Source organism: Rhinolophus sinicus, chromosome 18 (genome assembly GCF_057876585.1).
Source record: "Rhinolophus sinicus isolate RSI-liver-muscle chromosome 18, RSI-T2T, whole genome shotgun sequence".
In the NCBI taxonomy this organism is placed as follows: domain Eukaryota; kingdom Metazoa; phylum Chordata; class Mammalia; order Chiroptera; family Rhinolophidae; genus Rhinolophus; species Rhinolophus sinicus.
The window spans coordinates 82414712-82429083 of NC_142518.1; the positions used below are offsets into that span (position 1 = coordinate 82414712).

Genomic DNA, 14372 nt, shown 5'->3' on the forward strand with positions numbered 1-14372 from the left:
TTAAAATACCACAGAGACTTGTACTGGGGGAGCCTAGTCGGTTCACCATCTGACCACTCACCAGGCATCTTGATTTGTGAGCCTATAAAACTGCAGTATGCTTGCAGTTTGGTCTGTACCTTCCTTGCCTGCTCTCTAGGAACCCTTCTCAGACTGAATCAGAAAAATGCAACAGCTTGCCCTTGTGGGCCCCCATTAGGACATAAAACTTTCTAAGATTTACCTCCTGTTATATGTTCATCCTTCCTTTTGAACTTATAACGTATTTACCTATGAACTATGGGTAATGGAAATAATTTGGGTTGGCTTCATAATTTTATTTTGTCTTCTGTGTGTCCCAAGTATATTTGTTCTCTTAATCAAAGTGCCCTAGATTGTAATCTCAAAAGGTGGGAACTCTCTGTGGAAACTCCCTCAAAAGATTATGCATCAGAGAAGATGTGAGAGTCACCAATAATCCAGGGCTGCAGCAATGGAAATGACAGAAGCAAAGGCATTCTAGGTGAGGACAGTAGCCTGACTGAATAGGCTGGGGCACTCTTTTGGAAGTGAGAAGGAAAGCAAAGGGCAAGATCCAGAATATTCTATCCCTGTGACTTAAAGAGACTAGCTAGGCCACTGAGAGAGCATCAGGCAAGATGAGAACAAGTCCCATACTACAAGGTCACTGGAAAACAAGTTCCCTGGAGGCTTAGGAGAAAAGGCAAAGTAGCAGTTTCTTTTGTGGCCCAATCTGAGTAACCTTAAGAATTGTGTTACTTTCAGATGAATAACTTGATTCCATAGCAATGAAAACTTACCATCTGCCGTTTGTTCTCAACAAGGTTGGATCCAATGATTCCAAGAAATGATCCAAAGCCAAGCTGCAAAGCAACATGGCATATGTTGTGAGATGGTCAGCCTGACCACACATTCATTCAACTCCTGGATATGATTCAGGCTAACGAAAAGTAACTGGAGTATACATGCTAAAGCCACATGCAGTCATTACACAAATACAGTATGTGCAATAAAAGTATCACTCACACCATTTGCCAATTTTTCCTTGTAGATATAAGTCACACCTAAAAAGATATGCATGTGCCCAAAAACTAAAAGTCAAAGTCAACCACAGCTTTTCAGAGCCTGCCCATTTCAACTTCAATATCCATTACCTAATATGTGACTGGTGAATCAGTGAGAGACATATACTAGTGAAAAGCATGCATTACATTCTGATCTTTATACCTTTTTTTTCAAGTGACCTTCACTCTGATGCCTGGATTAGAAAATAAAGATTTGAAATAGCAATTTTTGGTGCATCTGGCACATTAATAAAACCCAGGAAGTACTTCAGAAATTAGCAAGCACTTTAGACTTAAAAACAGAGAACTATTTTTTTAAGCCTGTATTTGTGGTTGACCCACTGCAATTTATGTTAGCACTCATTCACCTCTTCTTCCATCTCTGCTTCATTTATGAACAGAAAGCATTTATTAAAGGGTGAACAGAAATGGCAGCATAAAACCTTGAAAAACAATTTCCCTGCCTAAGAGGCTAGGATGATGGTTCATGTAGTAGATCCCACTTTCCTCTTAGTTCTGCCATTAGTGGACTGAGTCTGCCAGTCTCAGCTGAAAACTATCACTAGTGGATGGCTGTTGACAGGGGTGAAAATGAAATAAAGTGGTCAGAATGGACCAACAAAGCTTAACACAAATTCAGTGATGTAGTTACGTATCTCTTTAGCCTCACTAATGATCTGGGTTTCCATCTGCAGCCTTACCTTGGCTCACAGGGGCATCTATTTCAGTCTGAGGCCCCAAATCTTACACCTAGGCTTGGAAATCGAATGGACCCATGGACTGGGCAGGAGTGTGGTGGAGCAATGTAGGGGGACTGGGTAGTTGTCTTAGAAATCCAAGAATGAAAGAGAATGAAGGGAAGGAATGAATACAAATTTCTAAGGACTCACTCTGCAGGCCCACTCAGCCAGCTATCCCTCTTGGGAAATAGAAGCTGAAATTCATAAGGGTATACAGATCCCATGCCATCCAAGACTCTACTGAGAGCATCTTCACTCAACTGTTAAATTATGCCTGTCTCCCAACTGGTCTTATTTTAAAGCTATTTAAAATGTGTTGTCTTAAAGTGTACTGATTAAAATCTGGTTATCGGACAAGTCTGGCTTCTAACCCCAGCTCTTCCACTTATGTTTGTGCAATCTTGAACAAACTTATTGACCTCAGTTTCTTCATCTGGAAAATGGGGACTATAGTAGTGGCTATGTTATAGAGCTTTTGTAGGATTAGCCAGGATGATACATTCAAAGAACTTTGCAGTGCCTGGAACACAGTACATACTAAGCAAATATTACTCTTCTAGTGATTATTATTTTAAAAGACATTTAACTTTTGAGCATCTCTAATTTGATTTGAGCTGGGAAATCTTATCATTATTTGCTGTTTCATAAGAGAGTTTCGTGTTCTATCTTATCTTCCCCTTCAACATGTCCCACAGCTTTTAGTTTTTTAGGAAGAATTCTATGAATCGTCTGTGCTTATGTCACTCTGGGCCACTTGTGAAGATTGAGAGAATGCTGGAGCCAGCTTCTTACATGGAAAAATAAATCCTTTTACTGAGGAGTTCACCAGTTTCCACAGATACTCACTGAATGTCTTCTGAACGCCAACAGCAGTCTTTACCTTAAGACAGAAGGGAAAGACACTGGCTATTTCTGCACTCTCAAATACCTCTGTAATTGCAGGGACTAGAAGAGGTGGGCTGAAGTCTCATGGAATTAACTGGAAAGACAAAGCACTATGGTACTGCAAATCCCAGGCCAGCCAGTTGCTTCATCCAGTTCCCTCCCCTTTCCTTCTATTCCACTTCAACTCATTCAATTTTCTAACATTCACTGAGTACTTTTGTCAGATAAATATGAAGACATGGACCCTGCCCTTCATGATCTCCATAGTCTAGTGAAGGAGAGACAGATTGTGTGTTAAAGGACCACAGGTGAGGTATAAACAAAGTGCTATAGGAACAGAGAATAATTCAATTTGTGTAATATCCCTGGCTCTGCCACTTAAAAACGGTATGACCTTGGGCTAGGCCTTTAACCACTCTGTATTTCGGTTTCCTCATCTAAAAAATGGGAGTCATAATGATACCTACCACACAGGGCTGTTAGGATTAAATGAGATAAGGTACAGGCATACCTCAGAGATACTGTGGGTTCTGTTCCAGATCACTGCAATAAAGCTAGTATCACAGTCAAGCGAGTCATAATCTATCTGCTGGTAGAGGGTCTTGACTTCAATTTGTAAAAAAAACCCCCCAAATATGCAATATCTGTGAAGTGCAAAAAAGCGCAATAAAACGAAGTGTGTCTGTATGTAGTGTGACTTGCATAAAGTAGGCTGCTAAATACATGGTAACTCTAAGATTTCACAAAAGAGGAGACATTTTAACATGAGCTCAAAGGATAGGTAGAGTTCACCAGGCAGGGAACTAATATCAATTGAGTCATGGCGGGAAGAATTCATTCACTAGATGACAAGTTGACAAACTCACCAGTGTTACTAAAACTACCTTACATTTGAAAAGCATTTTAATTTATAGAACTACTTGCCCTCCTTTTTGGTCACAGTAGTGTTATGGAGTTTGGCGGAGCTCATTTGACAGATAGGAAAATGGAGGCTTAGAGAATTGTATGGACTCATCCCCTCTTACAGCAAGTTACTGGCAGGGCCACTCAGGTCTCCTAACAGCTGGGGTGCTTTCAACAATATTTTGCTGCATTTGTAGCCAGTGTTAGTAGAACATCTTCATAGCTCCCCCCCCCCCCCAGGGAAAAAGTTCTCTTCAGGGATGGAGTAAGAAGTCCTATGTGAGGAAGAGCTGAGGAGTTGAAAGTAAAGAAGAAAAAAATCAACAGAATTTCCTGAAAATAGGCAGCTGCTTTCTAATGAACTGTTTGCTCTCCTGAGGCCTCAGAAAGGTAATCTCTGCCCCTTGAGAACTGCATGGAATTGTGGAACATTCAGACCTTTGGATCTTCATCTTGATCCCACTATTACCTGAACAAATCACGAGTTTGCTTTGTTTTCGGCTCCCTTCCACTTGAAGAAGAAAAAAGACATCATTAGAAATCAAAGTCAGTGTCAAGAGATCTGGGCTCTATATAACCTATGCCTATTTCCATCCACTGCCCCAGACACCCAACACCAAGGCTCAGAAGGATTAGTCATTCAATAGATATCAATTGGACACCTACTCTGTGAGAGGCACTGTGCTGGATCTGCGATTTGGAGGCCAGGAAGTAGGATACAGTATGATACCAGGACCAACAAGACTCAGCCTCAAGAGGTATAATTAAGTAAACTGTTCCACAATCCCTTTCCATAATCCTGAAATCCACAAAGCTCTTAAAAAGGACTTTTTCTGTAACTAACTTGGTGGCAAAACCAGACCCTAAACTGATGTGAGGGTTTTTTTTTTTTTTTTTTTAAAAACTGTCTTTATCAGCTTAGTGTAAAGACACACAGTTTATAGTAGAAATATAAAAGTGCTTGATTATGGGATGTTTCTCAAGACCCCACTGGGATGTTTGATCATATATGATATACGTGTTGTATTATCTTTCTAATATAAAAAAGTCTAAATTCTCAAACACATCTGACCCAAGGGTTCAGATAAGGGATTGTAGACCTGCATAAATGTAGCTAAATGAGAATATAGCTCAACATCCCACAAAGCTGGATGTGAGAATTTTCTAGGAACCATGAGTAAGAGGAATCTATGACAGGGAGTTCAAAGATGATAAACACCACTGTGGACCCCAGTAGTTGAGAAATATCCCAGATGTGTCTTTAAGCTGGGATAGGACAGAACAGAGAGAGAGAGAGAGAGAGAGAGAGAGAGAGAGAGAGAGAGAGAGAGAGAGAGAGAGAGAAAGGGAGGATGGTCAAGGCCAAGAGGAACGAGAGTGACAGCATCAAGGCAGAAAAGCCCATGTCATGTTCAGGGGACTATGAATTAATAATTGTGGCAAAAGAGAGGTAATGGGAGGCCAAACTGAAGTCATCTTCAGAGAGCTTTGAATGACAACACTAGGGAGGCAACATGGAGCCAATGAAGATTAGAATCTTCTAGCATTATAAGTCTTATCTAGCAAATCAAGATTCAAGTCTCGTCTTTGAAAAGTACTTACTAAGGTAGGAACTTTATTTTAGAAACATTTTCAACAAGAGGTGGACAAAATTTTTGCCTAATTCATAATAAACCACCAAATCCCCCTATCCAGAGCTTCTTATATTTCCTGAGCATTCAAGTTAGTTAAAACTTGGTTGGATTTATCAAGAGTCTTTACCTATGAAGCTCAAGTCACATTGGCCTAAAGACAGTTTCTGGGCTATTAATTGTTTTGAATGATCCCTGTTTTTCCTCTCTCCTGATGTAATTTTCAGGTAACTCTGGTATAATTGATGTAATTATTACCACATATAAAATAATTCTGACATGTTTTCAATTAACTGGTCCCCACACCCCCTGGGAAATGGGGCAGAAACTCCTGGATTCTTTCCTGAAAGAAAACCCATGCTGATGTGGGCCCTATCACTACAAAGCTGGGGAGAGGGCTCAAGAATGAAAGGCTTTCCACACTGATCAGGTGGTCAACTGCATCTTGTGGGTTGCTTAAGAAACACATTTAGAGGTCTCCCTCTCCTGGATCTAAGGTTAGAGGGTTATAAAGAAGAAGCAGGCTCTCTCACCTGTCTTTTTAAACTTCCTACAACAACCAAGGCTCTCTGGTGAGCCTCCAGAGTAGAAATCTAATTAGAACTCTTCTGGAATAAAATGTCTTGAATATTCAAGGACAGTGAAAATCCTAAACTGGTTTGTCTTTATGGGTTTTAATTTTTTTAAAAAAATTATATAGTTAAGCCTGTACTGATAGGAATATCTTTAAAGATGCATGCATGTGTATGTGTTGTAGGGTGATGATACCACATTCTAGCTCAGGAAGAGTAGCTAACACCCTATTATAATGCATCTCACTATACAGGAGTACCTCTTTTGGCAAAATTAAGATGCCCTAGAAAGTTTCACATAACTGAAAGTATGCAAACACAATTATATTTTAAAATGCCTGAGATCTCAATATTTAAATGAAAGGTATGGTAAGTCTTCTTTTAATCTAATAACTATTCCCTAATTTGTCTGTTTTGAAATTTAATTTCTCATATACTGTTAACACATTTAACTAGGGTCCAAAACAGCAGAGTTCCAAATAACCTGAATTTTTTTTTCATACAACGGCATTTTATATTCAAAGTGACCAATTTGGTAGTGTGGAATCTTAAAATGCCACATTATGCTCACTCTGGTTTTATTGCTAAGCATACTATTTTTATGATGTTTCAGTTCTCCAGGTGGTTGCTGATCCACCTGAATTAGACTCCCCTGGGATGTTTATTAAAATGCAGATTCGGCATGTCTTACTTTTTCAATCAAAGGTTAGCTCTGGAAAATAAATTCAAGTTTTTGGGTTCCACCCAGACCTACTAAATCAGGAACTCTGGGGGTAGGGAGTGGAGCTCTGTATTCTCCACAGGTTCAGCAGATCATTATGCACAACAAGGTGGGGAAACCACTGGCTTAGCGTTTATATAGTACCTCTAATAACCAAACTATTCAATTAGTCAAAGTGCCCCATTCCTGGACAAATCTTGATTCTCAGGCATTTACTGTTTCAGAAATATGAGTCATTATTGTATTTGTTACAACATGATCTGACCTATAAACTCAAATGGATTTTTCTGCTTTTCAATCTGCAATCTTCCCCTTTCACTTTCTATAATTAAAACCCATTTTAAATAAACAATCTACAGGAACTATAAGAGCAAATTTTTAAAGGTTAAAACCATGGGGCACTATCTGTTTGGGATGGCTCTCCTATTAACATTTCCAGATTAGCTTTTAGTGAAAAGCATACACACTGACACACGCCCCCACTGCTTCAACTTGAAATGGTAGCTGAACATCAGGTACTAGAATAACAACAATCATGCACCCTCCTTCCTTTGTTAATGTATTCCAGCCTAGCCACCCACAGTCAGATATTCTACAGAGAAGGTTCATATCCACTGATCATGAATAGGAGTTACTATTCTTAAATGTCTTGGAAAATACCTTCCCCTCACCCATGGAGAATATGAATCTTGACTTGAGTATTATCTCATCTATCAGACATATTTCACTAAACACAGCTACCTGAAGCCCGCAAAGTCACACAGACCTCATATATTCTTCTTCCAAGCCATCAAAATGCAATCTTACCCTCCTTTCCTCTCCCCACCCCTTGCTGTTTAAAAATAAAATCCAATTTTGCTGATGACTGGTTTTCTTGCCTCACCACAGGAAGTGGACTGGGTGAGTTCTCACATCACAGTTTTAACAGAGGGCACCAAATGGTGTCTGTAGAATACCTGCCCTCTGCTGGGGGGAGCCCTGCCTGCCCAAGAGCTGTGAAGGAACTTTCCCCGGCAGTCTTCAGCTTGTGGGAGGCCAGCCCACGTGAGTCCCCAGCTTTGCTAGGGCTGTTGAGGAGGCTGACTGTAGAATCGGTGACCTAGGCAACAGGTGTCAGTCTTGGTCACTCAAAGTGCTGGCTTCTCAAAGACATCCATCTTTAATCGCTTTCCTGCTCTTTGCTTCTCTCTCCCATCCCCACCTCTCCAAAAAAAAAAAAAAAAAAAAAAAAAAAAAAGGAAAAGAAAAAGAGAGAGAGGAGAGAGAGAAAATATGAAACAAAACAACAAATACATCTGACCTCTTTGCTACCCTAAAATATTTTTTTAATGAACCATACTAAAATTCCTCACTGCTGTCTGTCTAGCAATTTGAATTGGAAACCCATTTACTTGATATTAAAAATATGATCCTAACTTTAGAGTTAGGCTTTTGAGTTCAACAGCAGTGTGTGTAGATCTAAATGAGATTTTTGTTTTTGTTTTCTTTTCTTTCCCCCACCTTTACTGACAAATAATTGACAAATAAAATTGTATGTATTTAAGTGTAAAATGTGATGATTTGATATTAAACGAGGTTTTGTATATAAAGAGTTCAGTGGTTTCCAAAGTAGATTGCATACACTCTGGGGGTGGGTCAAACAATGCACTGAAGTATGGAAAGAAACTATTTGAACTCTTGTTTCTTATTTATTGTTTATCTAAAATAATAAGAAAGGAATTAAGCATTACAAATGTTCAATAAACAGACAGTCACTGGAACCCTTCTTCAGTGTGAATGTCAGAGGACAAGGTGAGCTATCCTGCGGAAGGAGGGCAAGTTCCAAGCAGCAAAGTGTTGATGGTGGGGCACTTGACACATGACCGGAATTGTCCTACCTAGGTTTAACTAAACTAGTCCCCCTAAAATGGACAAGAGCTTTGCAAAGCCTCTTGTTGAGAAACCACAAATTGCAGATGACACTAATAATGTAAGCACAAGCCAGCAACAAGAAAATGGAAGAGTCACCACTTCTAAATCTCAAGGTTAGCTTTTTGTCAGCCATATGGTGAGATCGACATTAAAAAACAATGATGCCAATGACGATCTAATCATATCTGATAAGTCAGCCAAAAATATTCAAAATTATCTAGTGGACTATTTGAAATAAGAATTTATAGTCATTATCTTTAATGACAGACTTCATGTGAAGTGCAACTCAGTCCTTGAAATTTAATATTAGTATGAAGATATTAAAAATTATTGTTTATTTCATTTTTATTTAATTTTAAAATTTCCATTTGTGTATGTTTTATGAACATGTACATAATTTGTAAATAAACACACGTATTTTAGGAGTAAATATTTCATGTATTTTTCCTAATCGGAGTGCAGGATCACTCTGGAGATCAGTGCTGTTGGTCACAGAGTGTCAAGCTGCCAGGGTTCTCAGAGTTCAGGTAAGATCAGGAGACCTCTATTATATATAGGAAAGTAGATGCCCAGAGAGGAAAGGATCTTAGCCTAAGGTTAACCCTGCTAGTTAGTAACATCTGCCAGACCAGGAAACTGAGGTCCTAAAGAATGAGATGACTTGCTCAGGATCACACTACTAATTAGAGATGGAGATTCTTAGTCCAGTGCTCTTCTTAATGGGCCCAGTTGCCTTCCTATATAAATATAGAGAGATATATAAAGGAGAAAAACTGAGCAAACCCTAGAAAATCAAACTCAATTGAAAACCTTCATAGTGGAACCCGAATGTCTGAAGCCAGCAAGCTACTGAGACCCATCTATGCCTTTTATACTTACAATAACTCCTGGATAATAACCTCCAACAGTCACATTTTGGGTCCTGGTGGTTGCAGCAAGGCCCACCGTGAGAATTAACATGGACACAATAAGCAAAGTCACGGTGACATAGATGGAGTTTCGTTTCCTTCGACTGAAGGCTCCTGAAAATACACAGAGAAACTAAAATTGCTCATTTCTGCTGGAGAAGAGATGGGGGAAAAATCACTAGGAAAGTTTTCCTTTTTATTTCCTACTCCAACTGGTAACTGGGGTTATCTCTGGGGAGTGCAATTATAGGGAAGGAATAGAGCATTAGGGTTTTTTGTTTGTTTGTTTTATTTGTTTTGCAGTCATCACATTTACAATAAAAATGTATATTTCCAGTTCGAAAATAAACAACAGAAGAAATATTACCAGTTACATAAAAACAAAACAAATTTTTGTGCTTTCGGCATTCTATAAAAGATGGGTCATACCCACTTAGTAGAGTGTTTTTTTAGGCTAAATTATAAGGTATATTATAAATGGAAAGTGCATGTGTGGAGGGATTAAATGAAAATATTTTAAAGCCATTGTGCAACTAAGAAGTGTTTTTTTAATAAGCTGGAGGTATGAAATTTCATTTTCAGTGTAAATACCAGAACCAAGCTAGGAACTGGAATTTTTTTTTCCATTTATTTCTGACATTTGTCACTTCATGTATAAGCTTTAAAACGGTGTGTTGGCAAGATTTGTCACATAACAAATGTGTGTAATAAATTAAGTGTTTGGAGGCCATTAGTCTGCAAAGATATGTATCAGGGGAGGTAGATAGAGAGGATTTTATCTTACACACATTTAAGCTTATGTGAGGGTGACATAAATATAGATGATGAGAAATCCATTCTCCTACTCAGTGATTATCAGACATGATAGCACAAACCAATATATTTTTTTGAAAACAGGCTTATTAAGTCAGATTAAAAAAATGGTATCTGGATTCGCTTTTCAATTTAATTTTTTTTTAAAGAAACTGAGCACCGCTGCACATGCTGCATGCATTTCTCTGACCTGGGGAGGGGGCTCTCAACAGGAAATACCAGGGACGAGTTACCTTATGAGAGTCCAGCTGTCTAGTGGGGAGGATGAAGGAGTGGAGAGCCTTCTGATGGGGTCGTCCACACAGTGGCTTGACTGTCACTTATGGGCCTAAACAGGTCACTTGGGTCTGTTCATAGGACTCTGTCAATTTGGGAGGCCTCCCTGCAGCCTCAGGAAGCAGCGGCTGATTGAAGCAGCCCAGACTGCACAACTGGGAGGGGAGAGGGGATGAAGGAAGGAGGAGGAAGGGAGAAAACCAGCAGGACCCAGGAGGCCTGGTGGTGGTGAGAGGGAAGGGCTGTGGCTGGCCCTGCAACCCCCAGCAGATATCCCCTCATATAGGGAAGAAAAGCATTAGGAGTGCCCCCCCCAGGTTAGTCCCACCATCCATCCTGTCTTCCCCAGTGTGGTCACTGCTAGACTCCAGGGAGGTGGAAGGGGCTGGAGGTCTCCCCTGACATCAGCCTCGAAAGTGAGGGACATGACTCATCAGGGTCATTTTTAAAAAAAATTAAAGATTTTTGGGGTGACATTGCTAGTAAAGTTACATAGGTTTCAGGTGTACAATACATCATCTGTATATCACATTGTGTGTTCACCACCAAGGGTCAGTTCTTCTTCCACCACCATATATTTGATATCAGGGTCATTTATAATAGGATACTAGTCTAAGTGGCATGAGTGTTTATAGGCACACATTCTAAATCGCCGTATCACACTCTGGGAGGAGAAGAAAGGAGAGTTGGGAAATGAGGCTTCCCTGTAGTGGGACCTGAGTCCAGCCTTCATGGGAAAATAGAAAGGACCACTAGAGACACCTGTGACATCAGGGCCCTTTGTGTGCGAGGGCTATTTGGGATGCAAATGATGAGACGACAGGTGGTAAACAGGATGAGCGAGCCTGGGAGAAGTGGACTGTTAGTGGTGGGGGTGGGGGACAGGATTTATTTCATCTGTTTGCCTGAAGGTTAGTTATCCTTCCACTTGATTTCAAGGGCCCCTAAATGAGTCTCTAAACCAGGGTGCCTAAGTCCATTTGATGATAGACACTTCTCAGTGAATCTGCGAGTTGGGTCCACAGAGGGGCTCTAACCTAAATTTACCAACATTGGTTCCCATTCCTATCTGCCTTTTTCTTTTGTGGATCACACCCTCTCTGCCACATATTGACAAATGAGAGTGAGCGAACATCTGGATACATCAAGGGTATCTTTGTGACACGTGAAAGTGTCTCAATGCCTCACACGGAAAACATGTAACCTCAGAGACTAAACTGAGGAAGTATGTGTGTGCATGGTGTTTTTAATTGTTTTGTATCACTCGCCTGCTCCTTCCCCACCAACCAGCTTTTGATACTATTCACAGATCTTGGGTCTTCTTTGCAAATATCACTCTAACTCTTAAAAGCACAGGAGCCAGCTCACAAAAGTGACTCAGCAAACCACATGGTGTCATTTGAAAATCTATATAGTTTTTCCTGCTTTAGAACCTGAATTGAAAATCTAGTCAGTTGAGAAACCCAGGCAAAGATCCTATAGTTCCACCAGGACCTTACCTCTAGATAGGATTTGCTTTGGGTGAAATTCCTAAGAAAACTCTCCCATCACTAGGTTGAATATATCTATTCTCTGTCCTCTCACACCCTCCCCCAAATCACCCCTTATTTTACACTATAAGGACCATACTTGTGTAAAATGAAATTATTTCTAGTTGTCCTTGGTGAATGGACCATTTTAAGGGACACTGGGGTGAATCTTTTTGAAAAGCAAAGAATCACCCCTCCATTTATCTTTAGTGTCAATTTGACTTAAAAGTCACATCTTCTTAGAGCAAGACACACCTGTTCTCTCAAGATGTGACCCAGGTTCCTAAAAGGCAGCTTATTGTGTCTGCTTAGGATATTTTCCTGAGAGGTTGTTTCATTTTAGAAGGGAGAAGTAGAGCCCTGTTCTTATTAGGGTACAATTTTGGACCTGCCTTAGATGTTCCTATAAACACAGGAACATCTGATTCTGATTTGTTTACTAAATCAGTATATCAAAAAACCTCAGACACCATGGTATACTTAAACAAAGCAGCAGGTACTTGAAAACAGTACCTATCAGTGTCTGATACCTAGTGCGCAGTCAATACTTGTTGAATAAACCAGAAGTAACCTCAGAATTTTTTCCCTTCTAATCAAAAAGGTCGCATGTGTGTGTGTGGGAGGGGGGTTGTGTGAATAAATATGTGCTACGTTCATAGAATTGTTTTTTTAAAAATAGGGTACAACTGAGGGCTCCCCAGAAATAAAAGCTGTCTGGCCAATTAGTGTCACAATTCCAATGTCTCTCACTAGCCTGCCTATTTGGCACCCAGTATATTTCTGTTTCAACAACAACCACCACCCCTGCAACCAACAGCCATGGGAGAGTCTGAAATCCTGTCATTGGCATTGCCACCACCCCCACCCCAGCAGCCTCCCAGCAGAAGTACTGCAGCCCTCCCTCTCTGCAGTGCCCCAACCCCACCCCAGATTCGTGACAACCAGGATGTTCAGCTCTAGAAGTGCCCAATTATTTGCTGTCTTCACCCTTCCAGATACAGCCAATTTCTCCATCCTCCCAGTTTCCCCTTTGGTCAGAGGTTCCCCCGCCTGTGCACTGCAGTCTTTGAACCTTGGTCCCTCCCTTCCTATGAAACCTGCTGAAAACTCACCTCCTCCAAGAAGTTTTCTTAACCAAGCTCACTCTACTGGAATCACTCATTATTTCGTGTTCCTAGGTACCTTACTGAATAAGTATATTAACTGCTACAATTATAATTGTAATTGTGGGTCTGTCCACAACCCATGTGATGTCCACCAGGTTCAGGATTATGTAGCTGACAGGAACCAATGTGTGGGTTGCTAGAAGGTAGGATGATTGTCTCTACTCACGAGTTTCACTTTGTCCATGTTCTCGGTTACCCCCTCAATTATAGGGTGTGTAATCCAAATGCAGTGAGGATGAGGGCCCAGCATCCTATCTTGTGCACTAAGTTGTTGATGCCTAATTCTCGGGGCTGATCTTTTGAACTGATTAGGAGTTGCTTACCTGAGTCAGCTTTGCCACACAGGAAGTCCCAGCCTCGAGCATCCGTGAAACTGCCCACACAAGAGCTTCAAGGCTCTGCCAATCTCCCAAACATTTCCTTAAAGGTACTGAAATCCCACCCCAGCCCCCTTTGGGCAATTTTTTGACAGGAGACACCCAAGGCCACCCGTGAATTACAAATGTGTTATTTGGGAGGGAAGGGGTACCCTGCTGTAGTAGAGGTGCCTTAGCGCCTGGGGGCGGTGTTGCCAAAAGGGAGGAGGGTACTGGGAGGGAGATGAAGGGCCGCTGAAGTCAAATTACCATCTTTCCATTGCCAAAAGCCTGCTCGGCTCCAATCCTTGGGCTAACCTCTGAACCCCAGGCAGCCAGTAAGCTTAAAGCGCAGGCACCTGGGTGCAGTGTATCTGTGTTTTAAATTTTATTGTTTTGGCTGTGGTGTGTCTTGCCTTTAGAGGGAATCCCCTCAGAAATGTTGCCCTTGGAGGATGAAACACTAACCCACCCACCTCCTCTTCCACTACCCCATGCAAGGGAAGGTGACGTTGCCAGAGCTGAGTTAAATGGGAGTAGCTAGCTCCTAAGTAGACTAGACGCTGATTCAGGCCTCGGCTGTGCGGGACCAGAGCCAGGGAACTATGGCGAGACTCCCCTGTCCAAAGTGTGGAAACCCAGGGTTACCACTCCACTCAGGAATTTGCTCGTGCCCTAGGTCTGTGGACTTTCCGAAGCGGGATGCGTGGAGCGGGCTTCCGCTATAAGGTATCTCTGATTCTTCTCTCGCAATGTCTGGACGAAGCCAGCTCCGCTTCTTGTTGTGCAGACCTTTCTGGAAACGCAAGACTGGCTGAGGGCCCCTGGGAGCCCAAGAAGAACTATCTTCATCTTGTTCCTCAACCCACAGAGCAGTTTGCCAAGTAACAACGTTTA

The 14372-nt window shown here is 41.2% G+C and overlaps 1 protein-coding gene across 3 annotated transcripts in view; it reads right to left on the reverse strand.

Annotated features, from left to right (window-relative positions):
* Positions 1-14372, reverse strand: part of TMEM255A (transmembrane protein 255A) — an 80489-nt gene that overhangs the window by 64206 nt on the left and 1911 nt on the right. For all 3 annotated transcript variants that reach the window (XM_019719285.2, XM_019719288.3, XM_019719287.3), the window contains exons 2-3: positions 9307-9449; positions 801-863 (exon numbers count right to left, since the gene is read on the reverse strand). In XM_019719285.2, the coding sequence (XP_019574844.2) occupies positions 801-863; positions 9307-9449 (206 nt within the window). The remainder of the gene's footprint in view (positions 1-800; positions 864-9306; positions 9450-14372) is intronic.